Raw genomic sequence first — 17,845 nt, 5'->3', positions numbered from 1 at the left:
TGCAACGCCTTTTCAGAGGAGTCCTACCAGGAGGGTTTTGCGTGGAGCTTACAGTTTAAGGCAGTCCTGAGATCAACTTTTGCCAAAGCAAAGTGAGGCCAGAGCCTTGTTCTGGGGCATCTGGGCACCGTGCGCGAGGCATTGTGGATAAGTCAGCCTCATGTATATAATGGCCTGAACAGTATCTCCTTTATGGGCTGCTCGGTGTGGTTGACTTTGACGCTAAATGCCCTCTTAGATTCCAGGAGAGCCTCCCGGGGTGGAGAAATACGAGCATGGAGATTTTTTTTCTGAAAAGTCCTTGTTGGAAGGCGAAAGCTTTCTCTGGACGTGACCTTCTCACAGACATCCCAGTGTTAACTCAGCTTCTGTGTGAAGCTGTGAAACGCGTCCCAGAAATCTGGCCAAACATCTCAGGAAAGACATTTTCTGCTCTGACGCTGGCAGTTCGCCGTCTGAAGGCCCAATGTCCCCGGCAACATGCAGCCCCATGCTTTGTCATGACCTCACCCGGAGGCCAGAGATGAGAGACAGCAGCACACAAAAAGCCTCTCTCTTCACCCCTGACGACATAAGACCATGCTTTCGATTACTTGATGGAAAAAGATGAATTTTCCCTGAAACGTCTCTTCGAATTTCTGCTTGGCAGCACCTGGCCCTGTTTATCCTTGGGAAGCCCGGCTTCTGAATGCAGACCTTTCAGCCCAAGAACGGGCAGGGCCGCTCCAGCTCAGAGCAGAGGCTCCTCTCAGTCCGATCCAGACCTCCTTTCTTGGAAGAGTGTGAGGACACCAAAGGAGAAAAGCTCGAACAAAGGGGACCCCGCACCCAAAGCTCCGAACTTCCAAGAAGTCCCCTAGAAGGAAGACCATTGCCCAGACCATCCCACATCCACTGTACCTGGAGGCAGCAGCCTCACTATTGTTTGGGGGCTGGGCCAGATGATCCTCCAAGACCCCCTCTCCTTCCGAGGTCCCAGGTCATAAGAGGACCAGCCTTTGAGGAGGACCAGAACCTATTGACCACCAACCGAACTCTGCCTCACTCCGGGCTCTCCTTCTTGCTGGGCCCCACCCATGACGGCCTGCCCTGTTTCCTGAGCCTTTCCAACTCAGGACCAGCCTCTTGTCTGCCACTATCACCCCTGTCAGAGACCACACCAGATGTCTGATCTGCTGGCCTGGCCTCCCACTTCAAAAGCAGAGCACAGGCAGCTAGCCCCTAAGCTGTGGAAGGTTCTGCAGGGCAGATGCCCTGGTGAAGACATCTGTTCTCTCTGGCGGCCCAGGGGTGATGTCACGGCATTTAGAATCCATTTGCCCTGGGCTCAGATCCCCGCTCTGCCACTGACTCTGCCGAACCATCTTGGTCCAAAGGTTACTCTGCCTTTTTGAGCCCCTAAGAAGGATTAATAACAGACCTTTTATAGGGTGGCTAGGAGGATTAAATAAGCATTGGATAAATGGCAATTAAAAATACACACAATATACACAGAGTCTAATACAGTCTTGCTTGAACCTCTAAGATGTTTATCTTGGTGAATTACAGTTAAAAAGCTCAACAGGAAAGGCCCTAAGAGATAAGAGAAGATGTGAAGGAGGAAGGGTCCTCCACTCCTGTGCTCCCAGCCCAGTGATGCCCAAATCTGAATCAAGCATGGCTCTCTTTTAGGAAGAGAAATGGGTTACCCTGGGTCCCAGTGTAGAATGGCTGCTCCAGGAGATAGTAGGGTGGTGCTTCCTGCTGCCTGCGGGGCTATTACCAGGCTGAGGTTGGACTGAGCGTCCTCCCTGCTCCCCAGACTGTCAGCATCCCCAGTTCCCTGCGCAGCCGGCCCCGGAGCTCAGAACTGGGTCCTCGCCTCATTTCAACCCATCCTGTCGGGGCAGCTCGGCCTCCACCTCAGGGGCGTCTTATGTTCTAAAGAGTAACAGAGGATCTTGGCTTCTATGGAGGCCTCGGGAGGAGGGAAATACCTAGGGAAGGCTTTCCTCAAACTTGGAACTCACAGAAAAAAAAACATCCTGGATCAGATTTCCTTTGCTCGAGGATCTTGTCCTGGAATCCAAACAGCCCCTGAGCCCCAGAACCAGCCCCGCTGCGTGGGGTATAATGGAGGCACTGTTTCAGAAATTCCGTGTGCGAAGGGAAGAAAGGACACGTGAGAGAAATCCTTGAAAAAAATGGATGGCTTTCAAGTATGAGGGTCTGGAAAGGCCAGTGGCACGTGACAGGCGGCCTCGCCACAGTCCCCTGGGGCCCCCGCGGGCCCGGACCCTTCCTCCACTGGGTTCCTCCTGTGGGCTCTGCGTCTAAATGACACACAAGTCTAAATGACCTCTTTATTTTGATAAGGCCTCAAAGTGGGATTTGGGGGCCAGCCTTATGTGGAAAAGCAATTCATATGGACTAGATTAATTAGGTGTTGGTCCCAAACTCCCCTCCTCATTGGGCCCTGCAGACGCAACTTAATTGCATACTTCTTGGGTCAAATATGCCTCAGGTTTAAGAGGATTCCAGGTCGGAAAAAGAAAACCTAGCAGCTCACTTAGGTAACAGGGCTTGAGGATAAATGAGAGGTAGTCTGTGTTCAGCCCCCTCTGCTCCCGATCTGACCCCCTCCCACCGGCGTTCCTCAGCGGGGTCTCCCTCGCGCTCTTTGGCGGCCCAGGATCCAGTCTTGCGTCTGCTGCCCAGTTCAGCTCCTGCATCTTTTCCTTCCAAAGTTCTGCAGGTCAAGGCTCACCGGTGAGGGTCTTATGTGCAGTGCTCTCGCCTGTCCAGGCTCCTGGTGTAATTCCTTGGGCACCTGTGCCCTGGCTTGGTGATCATCTTTGGGGAGAGACGGGCTGTCTCTTATCACCTTCGTTTTCTTCTCCCGCCCCAGGCTCTTCCTCTTCCCCAGAAGGAGCTTACTGGACTTAACTCATAGTTCATCTCCCACACGTGTTCATTTACTCAACAACATTTTCTTGAATGTCCACTATGGTACCAGACGCTGTCTTACGTGCTGGGAACACAATGGCCACTGGAGGAACATCCTTGCTCTTGAAGCCGACATTCCAAACAAACAGTAAAACCACATCGTATATTAGAAGGTGGTGAGTGCTACTGATTAAAAGAAAACAGGCGAAAGGGAGGAGGCAGTGCCGGGACGGGGAGGGCCTCACCGATAACATAATTTGAGCAAAGACTTGACCTGTCCAGCGTCATGAACCTGAGCTCTCCAGGGCGCCATGATTCTCTTATGCAAAGTGACTGGGGCTTCCTGCGTTGCTTTCAGAGCCCTTCTGGAAAGTCAACTCTTTGTTATCAGTTCTTTATCTGGTGAGAATTACGTTATGTTTGAAGATGAAACACTTAGCTTAACATCTTGGCAGCATCTTTTTGATGTTTGGTTGAGCGAGAGTGAAAAATGAGATGAGCTTAGTCTATGAAAGAATTGGCCTATTTCTGACAGTTTTAGAATCAGGGTAGTTGCCCGATCTGCGGTCTTAGCCTCGCACTGACTTAGGATTGCTGTTCAAATTAAGAAACTTAAAATCCCAGTGCTTCCTGTGCTTTGCTTTTTAGCCTGCATCTGAAGTGGTCTGCAGGAAGGTGCTCTGGGCTCAGTGCGGGAGAAGCGGACAGGTGACTTCACTTCATCTCTGTGACCCGGTAGGTGAGCACGAAACACTCCCACCTCCGAGTCCAGCGTCCACACGTCAAAGCACAGTAAAGACAAAGGGCCAGCAACTCTCGGCAGGTGGAATGTGGTCTCACTTATATGTTAGAATCCAAGGCTTCTTTGCAGGCTGGAAGGGACTTCAGACATTATCTAAACCAGACATGCAAATTAGCACAGGCCTGGAGGCCCAAAGCCTGAGAGAAAGCATATGTGGCCATATAAGAATTTTAACAGAAATTGAAAGTATGACTCATAGCAGAAAAGCTGCCTTTCACTCCCCTAGGGTACTGGGCAGGACTGATAAGTGTTTTACAGGCAGCCCAAAGACTCTGGAAGCTCAAAGAACTTTCAGAATCATCCTGAGAACGATTTCCACGTCTTTGGAAGAGGGATACCTGCATCTCACCACGTGCAAGGCCATTTGCGGTGTTACCAAGGGCGCTTGAAGATTTTCATGGGGAAGAATTCCATCATTTCTCTTCAGTCCATCTCAAACAGGGAAACAGGTCGATGCAATAGAAAGAAGTCTACATTAGGGTCGGCCTCCCACCTCTGCCAGTGTCAGCTTAGGCAAGCGACAGTTTCTCTGAATCTCAGTCAACCTATCCGTAACAGGTAGATACTTGGGGGGAAAATGCTGCTCCAAAAATTTAAGAATTTGGAAAAGCGAACGGCCTATTTAATCCCTGCACTCTTCTTTTGAGAGTAAATGAGGTCGTGCGTGTGAAAACGCTTTCTGTGCTCCAAAGCGTCCGCTACAGCTGTGGCTGCTCTTCCTTTCCAGAGTTTTAGTCTTTGAAAATAAGAACTTCATCTTTCTTGTGTCAACCAAGGCTCATTTCTTCTGGTTCTTTCTTTAGTGAACCAGAAGGATTGAGTAAACATTTAATTAAGTTGACAAACTAGATTTTCCTTCCCCGGTGACTCCATCAACTGTCAATGGCATTTACTGAATATCGACAAGGCTGGGAAAAAGGCTACAGGACCAAACTCGCAATGAAGGACCACCAGGTGGCCTGTAATCCGGCCCACAGACAGCTTGTGGGTGTGGTGGGGCCTCAGGAGAGACTGCAGTCTTCAGGAATAAGGGGAGAATATCTTGAAGAAGGCGGGGCTTGAATTGGGCTTTGAAGGGTGTGTGAGATTTTGAAAAAATAATAATCCTACTTAATTTACCCTTTCTCTTGAGAATATGCCTAACACGAGACTTTGAACTTCATCAGAGGCATGTTAAACTTTTTATTTACCCTCGCATGTGAAAGCTTACAGATCCCTGAGGCTGGGGAGGAGAAGCCACGCAGGTCCTGGTTAGCGTCTTTAACCACAGAATTTCATCCTCAAAGACTTTATCTTCTCCCAATAGGCTATTTCGTGAGAAATAAGTTATGTATTATCTTAGGCTTCTCTGAAGAGAGTAAGTTGTTGTATCTATAAAAAGAACTTGGGAAAGGTTTTTATATTAAAATAACAAACGATGCAGTCTCTGCCTTGGCTTTTCACTAGAAGATTCCGCGAACCCTACAGCTCTGCCTGGAATGAGAGAAGCTTCTCTCTCTTGAGACAGAGAGAGAGAGAGAGGGAGAAAAAATTGGTTTATGAGCACGAGACTAAACAAGCATCTTTTAAATATGTTTCAGCGACTACTGCCCCCCAAACAGTCTCCCTGTAGAATTTCTAAATCATCGCATTCTGCCAAACAAATGGATTTGGAATATTCTGCACCGAGATGACCACCTGGGGGTCCTCTGGAGAGCTTGCAGATCTAGCCTTTTTGTTCCAAAGTGCTCTGCCCTCCCCGCCCCAACGCAGCTAACAGCGGTCACTTGTAGTTTCTATTACAAACCAGGACCACGTGGTGAGGGAACTGGAGGTACACCAACCAAGGCCAATTGCACTTTGCGCCTCAGCTCTGCTCTCTGGGACGGGATGAGATGTCAGAGTCAAAGCGAAACTTGGTAGAGGTGGGAGGCCTAAAATAGTAGCAGTCAAGAGTCTGGAGATGAATTGGAAATGCAAAACCCAAACGGCCCACTCTGCAAGTGTGAAATGCCACTGAGAAACCGGCATCCCTGCGGCGGCGGTGGCGCTCCACCCCACCCGCGCGGAGCGCTCACCATCGGGGGGGCGGAGCAGTCGGCTGGCCGAGTCCAGTTGGAAGGGTGCTCTGGAGGTCAAGGCGCCCCCAAATGCCCCCGCCCCCGCAGCCCTGCGCCTCTCCCTGGCCCCCTCTGAGGGTTACTTAGAGCCATTCCCCTTTATTAAAATGCAGCAGGGCTCCCACCTGCCTTGTAACTGTCATGAATGTCGCAGAGCGAGCTGGTGCTGACCAGATCTGGGTTTCTCCAGGGAGCATCTGCGAGCAGCTCTGATGAAGGTCACGACACGGGACAGGCCCCAAGGGGCAGGAAGGTCACACCGTGGGCACTTCTAAGCACCAGGGACAGTACCAGGGGCCCGGGTGCCCGCAGGCGTGGGGAAGAGGAAAGACCAATGATGTGGCGGCAGAAAGGAGGCTGCGGCAGAGCACCGAAGGCACGTTTCTTCTCCGCTGAGTGTTTGAGTAAAGCCCTGGCTCTCAGCGGCGGGGTGACGTGGGGAAGGGGATTTCACAGGCGGTGGGATGTGCTTACTCTCAGAGCACCCTGCTCCAACTCCGCCCGCCAAGGGCACGTATGAACGGGGAAGGGGTGTGGGGTCGGGGGGCCGCAGCCGCCTGGCACGTGCCTTTAAAATAGTCCAGGTGATACTGATACCCTTCCTTCTCCTTCTCGAGAAACTTCTCGAGGCAAGGCATTGCTCACCTGTTGTCATTTTAGGAAATACCACAACTAGATTTATCACACTGATGTCCACCTTGTTTTTGTAATTGTTTATCGCAGTCCTTATTGATCAACAGGGTGTTGCTCAACATAGCATTTCCCTCCCTAAATCTCTTCTTTTTTTCCTTTATTTTTAAAAAATGTAATGTTAAGCACACAGCTGCGCAGCGCCGCCTGAATCACACAGCACGACAGTGGAAAGAACAGCTGGGAAGCCGCCTAACGTGCTGCTCAAAACGCGAGTGCTGAGCACACCGAGTGAGACTCCTGAGTTTGTTTTTTGGACCAAGCAGAAATCAGTGAATCTCCTGGTATCGTGTTAACAACTGGATGACCTCAGCTCCCTGGGAGAAGTGGGCTTCTCCGTGGAGGGGCGGGTGGAATGGGGCGGGGGCTGCGGTGACTGACTCTGCTCTGCTTCCTACTGTCTTGGTGATCTGGGCTTAACCTATCTGTGCCTTCTCATAGGCAAAATGGGAACGCAGTCGTACCAACGACATGAGGTTGTCAGTGAAGTGCACAGGTGAAGTGAACAGGAACGTTCTTGGCACAGAGTAAGCCCTCAGTCAATGGGAGCTGTTATCATTATGGGGGGGGGTAAGGAAGGTAAGAGAAGGAGGGCGGAAGTGAGCGGGAGTTAACTTTTCCCTGCAGTATGACTGTCCCAAAATGCATGGGCACACACAGCAAGAGGACCCAGATCTGCAGGGGCCCCGAGGGTAGTCTAAGCTGATAAAAAAAATGGGGCAAAAGGGTGCAGTGGAGACCTCGTCTTGTGCCTGAGATCTGTCCTCGGCAAGCTCTTCCCTCTACTCCTGGATGGGACTGATCACAGCCTCCGAGGAATCACCTTGGGGTCAGGTGAAGGGGAACTTGATGGCAAGTAGAGAGGAAAAGGCGAGTACAGCTCCCTTCCCCGCAGTGGACGAGGCCACATTGTCACCCTCAGACTTAGAAACATCACGAAGGGTGAGTGTCACAGTAAGCTTGTGAGGAGTAGCTTAAGGCACTTTGTCTATACTTTTTCTCCATCAGTCCTCCATCCACCCTCCATCCATGCTCCATCCATCATGCATCCATCATCCATCCAGTGGCCTTTTCTAAGTCTCCATCCCCACCTCCAAGATGCTTCAAGTTTTGCAAGACCAACGGCCATTAGGATAGGCTCCGTCAGATGCTACCCTGGGAACAGCAGGTTCAAGCGAAGCACCGGGGTAAGGGGTGGCGGAGGAGACGTCCACTGAGCTGGGCTGTGGGAAGTGAGTTGGCTCCTAGGATGCGGTTGGGGTGGGGCTGAGACAGCCAGGGAAGGGATGCCAGGCAAAGAATGAGGAGACATTCAAAATTCTGTTTGGAAAGAGTCTGGAGAGGAATCCATTCACATCTGAAGGACACATTATTTTGGTCAGAACCTAAATGGGCAACACCGTGCTGTCGGCCAAGCTGTCAGACCCCAGACCCCAAAGTGACCTGGGCCGTGCTGGATAGTGCTCCTGGTCATTCTGCACAGCTGGACCCGGACGGCCTGCAAATATGCACACTCAGGAGAGGGTGGGCTTTGCCTCACAAACCCTCAGGCAGTGGTAGCAAAGTCAACTGATGTCAGTGGCAGAGGAGACAGGACAGAGAGATGCCTGCTGTACTCCGGGTGGTCACCCCAGTTGTGCCTGGCTGCCCCCCCCAACCCCAGGGTCTGGCAGGTGACAGGCACCGACCTCGGAATTCTCTCCCCAGGTGGGACAGGCCTGTGGCGGTGTACTTCTTTACAAGTCATCGATTCATCCATCAAACACAGAAACTGAGGGGGAATGATCATGGGAAGAGATCTTTGCACACATTTCCAAAAAAAGTCTTTAAAAGAATAGAATGAACACAACTTGAATGATTCCTGAGACAGAAGAGCTCTTTCAAAGAAGGGGATTTATGCCTTAAGTGGAACTAAACGAACTACCCCAATGAGACCCCTCTCTACCCGCCTCTAACGCGGCCACGGGGCAACGCTGAAAGCTGTTATCCTGGAACAAATTTACACTTGTCTTAGGAAACAGGCTAAGCATTTCCAACAATTTAGAGAAAGCGTGTCCTAGTCACTGTGGAACCCACACAGGTGATAACGGTGCACACAGCACACCCACGGCACAAAATAACAGTTCTTTTACTCAGAGAAAGGAAGGATAATGGTTACTTAGAAAGTGTCCCAGACAAGCTGTCAAATTGAATTCAGAGAGCTGGAGTCTGACTCCAGGACAGGGCTGGCTGGCTAAATTCCCTCGGGATTGGGGTTTCCTGCCTGCTACAGCTTACAGACAAAGATTCTTTGTTTCCAGACCTCTCTCTCTCTCTCTCTTTCTCTCTCTCTCTTCCTCTCTCTCTCAGTCTCTCTCTGGTGAACACACACACACACGCACACTCAGCTCTCCAAAGAAGGTCAGCTCGAAAGCAGACAAAACATTAACTCTGGAATTTCAAAGGAAAACAATAATAATAATAAAAAAAAAAAAACGGAGAGAGCAAGCTACTGTCTGTTCAATAATCATAAATCTTGCCTTTGGACACAGAAACAGTGCACACTCACACATACACAGACACACACACACACTCAGAGATCATCCCTGCTTTTGCTAAAAATGGATTAGAGGCATTTCATCATAAAGGAAAAACATAAAATGACAAACTTCTTAGCAGGCCCCCCGTGAGGCCTCAATACCCTCACATTTTAAGTGCACGTCCGCTAACACAGACAGGGCCCGCGGAGCCGCGTAACCTGCTATGTGAGAGATGTTATTTACTCCCTAAAAATAACAGGCATTACCTCACAGCATTACAGGCCTTTTCCTTCACGCACACGTGTTCCAGACCGACCGGCACAGCTCCCCTGCCGTGCGCTCCCCAAAAGTGGCCCTCACTCAGGATGCTGCCCGAAGCCCGCCCCCACCTCCTGTGCCGAGCCCTGAAATCCGCCACCCTTGCTCGGTGCGACACACTCGGGGCACAGGAATCAATATTCTGCCCTCGTCTGCATTTTCTCCACCAGAACAAAACTTCTTGGGCATCTTTTAAATCATAGAAAATTTTGGAGATGTGGAAAAGCAGAGAGAAAAGTCTACTGCCCGCGGAGGGCCCTGAGGCTTTACCGAGCATGAACTCAGGGCCCGCCTCATTTCAGGTCTCCTCCCCCTACTCCCTCCCCTCTCCCCAAATCCCGAAGCAAATCCCTGGCTCTGGGCTCCTTTCCTTTGGTTTCTTATAAGCCCCCAAGAGTCCCACCCAAGGCTCCCTGCTCATGCTTGCGTCCCACACTGGGGCCCACAGGGCACACTCGGGCACACCCGCAGGAGCTCACTGAGTCCCTTCCCCAAAACCCAGCCTGAGCACGAGCAGCCCCTACGCAGGACAGATCCAGACGTGCTGAGGGGGTCTTTGGTGCCCACCTTCCCTTTGGTCAGGGTCCATTTCCAGCACCGACATGCTGGGCATTTCCAGGGGCGTCCCCTCTCTCACCAGGAACCCAACATTAAGTCATAAAGGGCTCCCCCTAGAGGATGAGAATGCAGGGGGATGTAGCGAGATGGGATGATACACCGGCTACACCCAACACGGTGCTGAATCACGGACTGGTCCGCATTTCTACACCCCCTTACAGGGCAGCTGGTTGGGCACCATCTTTTTGAGGCTCAGCCTAGTTTCCCTGATGGAGTGGATTCTTAATAAACAAAAAGAAGGATGAACGGGGTGGAGGAGCGCCTGAGTCCTGCCTACGGTTCTGGGTGAAGCTCTTGACTCCCAGTGTGGTCTCGGGGGGACTCATGCCATCTCTTGCCTCCCATCTCGACTCTGTCCCCTGAAAGGTTTGGAGGATGGTCCACTTCAGCACTGAATGATTTGTCATCTCTTCATTACTTGCAGGGAACTTCTTGTACGTAGCACACATTTTTCTATTTGATTATATGCAGTTTCATACTATTCCTTGATAGCTCCACAGGTATATCTCCCTAATAAGATTGTAAGAACTTGGCTGTCTCATCTCTGGTGTTAGCAGGTCGCAGGATACAGGATGGCATCCTTCACAGCCCTTGGCACAGGGTCAGCATGTGGCAAACCCTCAAAAATATTCTAATAATTCTGTGATATTACTGCTAATTACACTGTAATTCATGGGGCTAACACACTGAGTCCTTCCCGGTGTGGCAGACACCACGGTAAATGGCTTAGGAGCAGGATGTCACCCCCAAAGGGACACTCAGATTATCCTCGTTTTATACGTGAGAAAACTGAAGCAGAAAAAAGTAAGTGACCGGACCAAGGTCGCACGGCCTCTTTGAGTCCAGAGCCTGAGTTTTGAATCAGTACGCAACGATGCTGAAATACGAGACGAACGCCTGCCTTGGGTAAACTGAGAGCATTAATTAAAGAATGTTTATGCTGTCAGACGCTTGAACTGAGTATGTTGAGACAATGAGGTGAGAAACAGCTTGGAGGGAGGAAAGAACAGCTCAGGCCTGTGTCTGGGTCCTGCTCTACCCCGAGGCCCGGGGGGTTTCCGATGAGCCCCGTTGCCTCTGTGTGCCTTGCTTCCATGAACTACAGAATGGTAGGCAGGATGCCCGCCTCGCCGGCTCCTGGCGATGGGGAGAGGCGCAAATGAGATTACCGGCGTCAAATGCCGACCCGGAGGGGCTGCTGAAACAACGCGGCTGCTCCACGCAGGGGCCCCGCCATCTGGAAATCTCCTTGAGAGAAGCAGGGTTCGCGTTAGCATGCCCTTCAGCACCCGTTAGGCATTTCACGACGCAGGACGCGGACAGGTGGTTCCCCCCCACCCCTCGCTCCCACGCTTAGCGCGCAGGCGGACAGGCTGTTTATCCGTCAGCCCGGGCACCTGCAGGCCGGGGGGCTCCGCGGGCCGCCGGCCGGCCGCGTGGAGGACGTTCCACCGCGGGTCCTGAAAGGCTTCCCGGCTGCAGGGCCCGGCTGGCTCATGAGTTCCAGGAGTTAATAAACAAGGAGCTCAGTCTCCTCTGACTCGGGGAGAGTCGGAGGTATTCACACAGATCCAGCACGAGGAGCTAAGGAAGTGAGGGCTCAGGGCGCAGAGCAGCTCGGAAGGCGAGCCTGCTGCTCGCCCGCCTGGGCGCGCGGGGAGGGCCGGGGCAGGGCTGCCCGGACGCGCGCCGGAGCCTGACCCGTGTCCAGTGTGGACACTCTTGCCCCCGGGTGTGGCGGTCGGAGCGCGAGGTTGAGAGAATCCGCGGTCCTGGCCCCAAGACTCCTTTGTTCTTGGACTGGCCATGTAACTTCTAGAACCTCAGTGTCCTCCCGATAAAATCAAGTTCCCAGCCCCCGTCCCAGTTCTGCATCTACTTTTTAGACACACGTCATGGGGACGTGTAAGAAAGGGGTTTCTGAGCGGTGGAGTGATGTACTAACATAAAGCTGTCAAAATCAGTAATAGTTACAACATTATCAATACAAGGATGGAGAAGAAGGAACAATCACGTGCTCAATTCAACCGACTCCTTCGTTAGTACACCCGGAGGTCCTGCTCTTTCTTTTCTAGGTCGATTTGGGGCCAGGAAAGGTCAAGTTAAACGGCCCAGCGTGTCTCCGAGAACACCTAGCTGTCTCTGAGATGGGCATCCCTGTTCCCTTCTGGTTTGTGTCTTTATTGTACGACTGCACTGCTCAGCCTGCGCTGCAGGTTTAAGAGTTACCTGGAAAGCTTTAAAAAAATCCCCCAGACCGCGTGTCACGCCTAGAGATTCTGAATCAACTGGTCGTGTTGGCAGTATTTTAAAACATTTTCTTGTGTTTACTTTTGCAGTTTTTTTTCCAGTTGTATCTATAACTGAAAAAACTTTCAGTTTCAGTTATATATACATTGATAATTACATGTTATATGTATATATAATTTTCAGATTATTTTCCGTTGTAGGTTATTACAAGATGTTGGATATTGTTCCTGCGCCATACAGTAAATCCTTGTTGCTTCTCTGTTTTATGTATAGTAGTTTCTATCTGTTAATCCTGAACTTCTAATTTATCCCTCTCCGCTCCCCCTTTCCCCCTTGGTAACCAGAAGTGTGTTTTCTCTGTGAGTCTGTTTCTGTTTTGTATATAGATTCATTTGCATTGTTTTTTTTAGATTCCACATATAAGTGACATCATATAATATTTGTCTTTCTCTGTCTGACTTATTTCACTTAGTATGATCATCTCTAGGTCCATCCATGTTGCTGGAAACGGCAATATTTCATTATTTCTTTTGGCTGAGTAATACTCCATCCTGTGTGTGTGTATACATGGCACATCTTCTTAACCCAACTGTCTACTGATGGGAACTTAGGCTGTTTCCACGTCTTGGCTGTTGTAAATAGTGCTGCTATAAACACTGGGGTGCATGCATCTTTTAGAATTAGTGTTTTTGTCTTCTTGGATACATGCCCAGGAGTGGGATTGTGGGTAAGTCTATTTTTAGTTTTTTAAGGAACCTCCATACTGTTTTCCGCAATGGCTGCGCCAACTTACATTCTCAGCGACAGCACGGAAGGGGTTCCCTTTTCTCCGCACCCTCTCCAGAATGTATTGTTTGTACACTTTTTGATGAAGGCCACTCTGACTGGTGTGAGATGATACCTCATTGGGGTTTTGATTGCATTTCTCTAATAACTAGCGGCATTGAGCATCTTTTCATGTACTTTTGCCTTTTCACCGTGGTAAAACATACATTGTGTAGAATTTACCATTTTGACCAACTTTCTGTGGCATTAACAATATTCACATTGTGCAACTGTCACCATCAGAACTCTTTCGTCTTTCCAAATTGAAATTCTGTGTCCATTAAATAATAACTTCCCATTCTTCCCTCCTTCCAGCCCCTGGCAATCCCCATTCCACTTTTCGTGTCTCCATGAATCTGCCTACTACAAGCACCTCCTGTGAGTGAAGTCATATGATACTTTTCATATGACATCAGTATTTTAAAAAGTTCTCCAGCTCATTCTCTGTGCAGTGAGGACTAGGGGGTATTGCCAAGCAGGGGTCATGTATGAATTCATCTCTGGAGAGAGAATAGTGCAGGGATGCGGATGGAGATGACAATGAGAAAATTGCAGGGGCAGAGAAAAATAATGGGAAAAATTCAAATCTCTGCCCACACTATATTTAGGCAAGGTTGTTTTCATGAGAAGCCAGTTAGAAGGGAAAGGCTGTGTTTGTCGGGAAACTATCTGAAGCACGGGATTTTGAATCCTGCAACCTGGGTTTGAATCCTGGCTCTGCCCCAATGAACCTCTGAATGGTCCTGAATCTCACTTTCTCTGTCTGCAAAATGGAGGTACTTCAATCAACCTCCCACGGATGCTGCCAGGCTCAAAAACAGAGGCAAAGCGGGTGAAAAGTGTCTGAGATGTTGCAGAATCCCATACAGATGACAGCTGTCACTGCAATCGCAAACAGGTAACAATCGCGTCCACCCTAATTTATTTTCTTAAGTGCATTGGCCTCGCTAACAGGTAGAGAGAGCACAATGGTTCTGGTTGGGTCCAATCTGTGGCCACAGAATATTTAATTTAAAGAAGCTTAAAGACTGTTATAAATGAACTTTCAAAATCTAGTCTTCCTTCCTTCCTGGGCGCAAATAACCCTTAGACAGTGCAATCGTTTTCAGGAGACAAGCTGGAAGGGTGATTATGCCATTTGAAAGTAAAGAGGTATTTTCATTTCATAAATGCATGAAGAAACATACACAGACCTCGACTTCTCCCCTTTGTGCTTGATGCGAGCACCTGCCCTTTGTGAAACACAGGCACGCGCACACACACGCACACACACACGCACACGCCTGCACGGTGCTCTCGATGGACTCTGGGTTTGTTTGGGGCTGTGTGTGTGCCTTATTCAAACAAGATGGAGCTAAGGTTGCATGACGTTGTCCCTTTATTTTTCCATTTAATATCTGAAGAACTAAAGATGGCTATTAGAGAAAGGCAGAGACAGAGGAGTGGGGAGGAGGGGGAAAAGGAGAGCTTTGTCTTGCTAATGTACTTTGCTTTGTGGGATGGATGGGCCCTTTAGACAGATCCAGACCACCTCAGCACGGGGGAGGCGGCCAAGAAGCAAGGCAGCTCAAGTGGCAAGCGTTACTGGGGACAAAGGATGCACCTGCAGAACACAGGCTTCAGGGTTCTTAGAGGCCTGGGCTGATGCTGGGAGATAAACGGCCTGCACCGTCTGACTGAGGGCTGGACGGGCGTTGGCCTGCTTACTGCTGTTCATTCATTTCAGAAGAGGGGCTGCGGCCCAGAGCACGTGGGAGCAGCTCCTGCAAAGGCCCGAAAGAGCTGGCGGTGGTGACAAAGGCGCCCCGCAGACAGAAGGACCGAGGGGAGCGAGAGCCGCAGCACAGGTAGGGGAGAGGCTGAAAGCGAGGCCCCCTGGGGAGGAATGAGTCCTTTATCTGCACAGCTCAACCCAGACAATGAACATCGTATTTTAAGTCCAGTATCAGATTCTCTCTCATTGGCTCTGCCCCAGAGCCTCACTGGTTCACTCTGGCGTTGGCAGGCCTCATCCTGCAGAGCTGGAGGGACTTGCAGGGGCCGCCCACCTGCCTCCTTCCTCCTTTCCTCTCTGCCTCCTCCTCCCTACCCCTCTTCCTTCCTTCCAAGACATGGATTCTTACTGCAAATGCAACGAGGCTCAGTAAGTAACCAGATTAGAGCACAGGGGCCCCGAAGCTCTTCTTTAGAAGCCAAGAGCTCAACAGTCAGGGTGTGACTTTTTTTTTTAGGCATGACACTTACCAGTTTAGTTCAGCCCCTTTATTTGACAGGAAACTGAGGTTCAGGGCTTGAAGAGATTTCCCCAGTGTAAACCAAAGGTGCTCCAACTTCCAGCCTAACGTGCCTGTCACTGTAACACTTTTTCTCTCTTACACATGTTTGCAACATAATGGTAAGCGGGTCACCTAATAAAATGTGGTTTGGATTGTGGGATGAGTCAATGCGACTTCAGGGTTTTTTATGGAAAAAGCCAATAACTCTGATTTTGAAAGGAAAACAGTAACACAAACAGGAACTGGCCCAGAGTCGGGTAGGGGGAAGGAAGCCACAGAAAAGCATGAAACTAAAAGCAGATTCATTATGTCAAAGATTTCTTCCACGGCATAGTCTGGTCATCATCTGATGATCATAGTGTGACCTTGGCCAAGACACCCAGGCTCACTGGCTCTGTGTTTCCTCTAGAATCCGTGACGATTTTTGAATCAAATGGCCTCTAAGGTTCTTTTCTTAGAAGAGCTCCATGTTTCTCTGAAATATTATGCTGTGCTAACTCCACGCACCCAATACTGAAAAACTTCTGCTTTCCTGCATTCTATATGGCAGGTGTGCATTAAAGAAAAGGTACCGAAGGAGGCAGAGCCGAGGAAGAGAGGGTGCCTGCCACACTCCTATTCATTCTTCAAGCCCCCACTCAAAATGCCCCGCTCCATGGAATTTTTCTTTTGCCTAGGGCAGATTTTGCTTCACTCACATTTTTTTCTCCCTTAAACCAGGTACCACGAGTCACTCACTTGTTTAAACGCCTAGACTCTAACAGTGTCCGGAGCAGGAAATCTCCACAATGTTGTTTCATAAATAAAGATGCGGAGAAATGCTACTGTGACGTTCGCTAAAATCCTCACCGGCAAAATCCGTTTGCTGAGACAGTTTTCTTTCTCTCTCCAACAAACCAAACCGACTAGACCAAATCCCCAAATCACCACTTTAAAAAGGAACTGGAGTCGCTACAATTTCTTACAAAAACAAAACGAAACAAAACCCAATGAAAATGTGCCATCACGAGAATCCCTGAAATCTTCATTTCCTTCCCTTCAACAGAGAAAACCTGCACCTTTCAGCTTTGAAAGTGGGCGGTATCCATTTCCTTCCAGGAGCCACACGCTTTCTTTCCCAGAGTAATAACCTCAAGTCATATCTTTACAATATTATGACAAGATATTTAAAAACCCTGTCGCGTTTTCGCAGCTAGACGCACAAGAGGGGGTCCCCTTGTCCACGCAGGCTTCCAGGAAGGCTGAGTGGAACAAGAGAGTGGAGGCACACTCCTGAGGTCCCCCGCCCGCTCTCAGCACCGGGGACGGTGCCGGGCTGGCCCGGAGGGCAGTTCTACGTGCCGGAGAGAAGAGACTCACCTTCCTTGACGTTCAGTCGCGAGGACGGGTCCGTGTGGGAGGTTGTGTTATAGGCTAACAGTGAACCTGAAAGATGAAGCAAAGGCATCAGGTTATGACCAAGCCACTCTTCTGAGATCAAGAGGACGAGGTGGGATGAGAAGGGAGTGGGGCGGGGAGGAGATGGGGAGAAGGTTGCAGGGACAGCTGACTCCTGGAGAGAAAAAAAAAAAGCTAATGCCACTCATTTTGGGGGCCAATCATGCAGGACCGTAGTCACTTCCTAGAGTTAGGGTGCAAGGAAGTTCGGACAGAATGCCCTCCCAGCAGCCATGTTTGAGGTTCTGGAGTTTTCGGGGCCCACACAACGTCATGGCAGGTGCATGGGGCTGGGGACCACGCCCTGGTCCTGCGTCCGGCTCCCTCTGTAACCGTGGGTGAGTGACTTTATGTGTCTGGACCTTGATTTTGTCATCGGATAAATGAAGGAGTTGAACTAGAAGGGGAGTTAGCAAACTTTTTATAAAGAACAGATAGTAAATATCTTTGTGGGTAAATATGGTCTCTGTTGTACATTCCTTTTGGTTTTTGTTCTGTGTTGTCCAGGGGCCAGCGGTGGCCAGATTTGGTCTGCATCTTGTAGCCTGCCACACCCTGGAGGAAAAACTAACCCTGATCCTTCCTGCTGCGATGTCCTTTGGGTTTACAGGTGGGTGAGGTGCTTGGATGTTCACGGCTGGGGGGAGGAACTGGAAGCTGGGAAGGGCGTGAGGGTGACAGTCCTCCCCAGAGTAACTTTTGCATCCCTTTACACATATCCAAGAAAATACAACTCGACACGGGGCATAAAACATTGAATTTTCTGTCGTCGCAGAGGTTGATACACAACCGTCTAAAGCTGAACGTTAATGCAAGACCCGTCTGGTAGTACGCGTTTTCTGGGGGTTTTTTTTTTTTTTTTGGTTGTTGCTGCAGGTAAAAAATCCTCCCTTCTTTCCTAAAACTAGACACATTCCTTTGTTTTGAGCAAATTCGGGAGTTTTATTTTGGAAAATGTAGGCATTTTTGTGATCCTTTTTGGGGTTCTCCTGGGGAAACTTGGACGTGCTATCAAGAAGGCTGCGATCTGCTTTTACAAAGGATGCAGTCAGCTTGACATGGGTGTTGGAGGCTAAAAAGTCTTTC

The 17,845-nt window shown here is 49.9% G+C and overlaps 1 protein-coding gene across 2 annotated transcripts in view; it reads right to left on the bottom strand.

Annotated features, from left to right (window-relative positions):
• FLI1 (Fli-1 proto-oncogene, ETS transcription factor) overlaps positions 1–17,845 on the bottom strand; it is a 109,812-nt gene that overhangs the window by 11,788 nt on the left and 80,179 nt on the right. For both annotated transcript variants that reach the window (XM_031443389.2, XM_031443390.2), the window contains exon 5: positions 16,682–16,747. In XM_031443389.2, coding sequence (XP_031299249.2) covers positions 16,682–16,747 — 66 coding nt within the window. The remainder of the gene's footprint in view (positions 1–16,681; positions 16,748–17,845) is intronic.

The sequence above is a fragment of the Camelus dromedarius genome, chromosome 34 (genome assembly GCF_036321535.1).
Source record: "Camelus dromedarius isolate mCamDro1 chromosome 34, mCamDro1.pat, whole genome shotgun sequence".
Classification (NCBI taxonomy): Eukaryota; Metazoa; Chordata; class Mammalia; order Artiodactyla; family Camelidae; genus Camelus; species Camelus dromedarius.
Note: the sequence above shows the minus strand (reverse complement) of the source record. Positions and strands in the feature narration are given on the sequence as shown.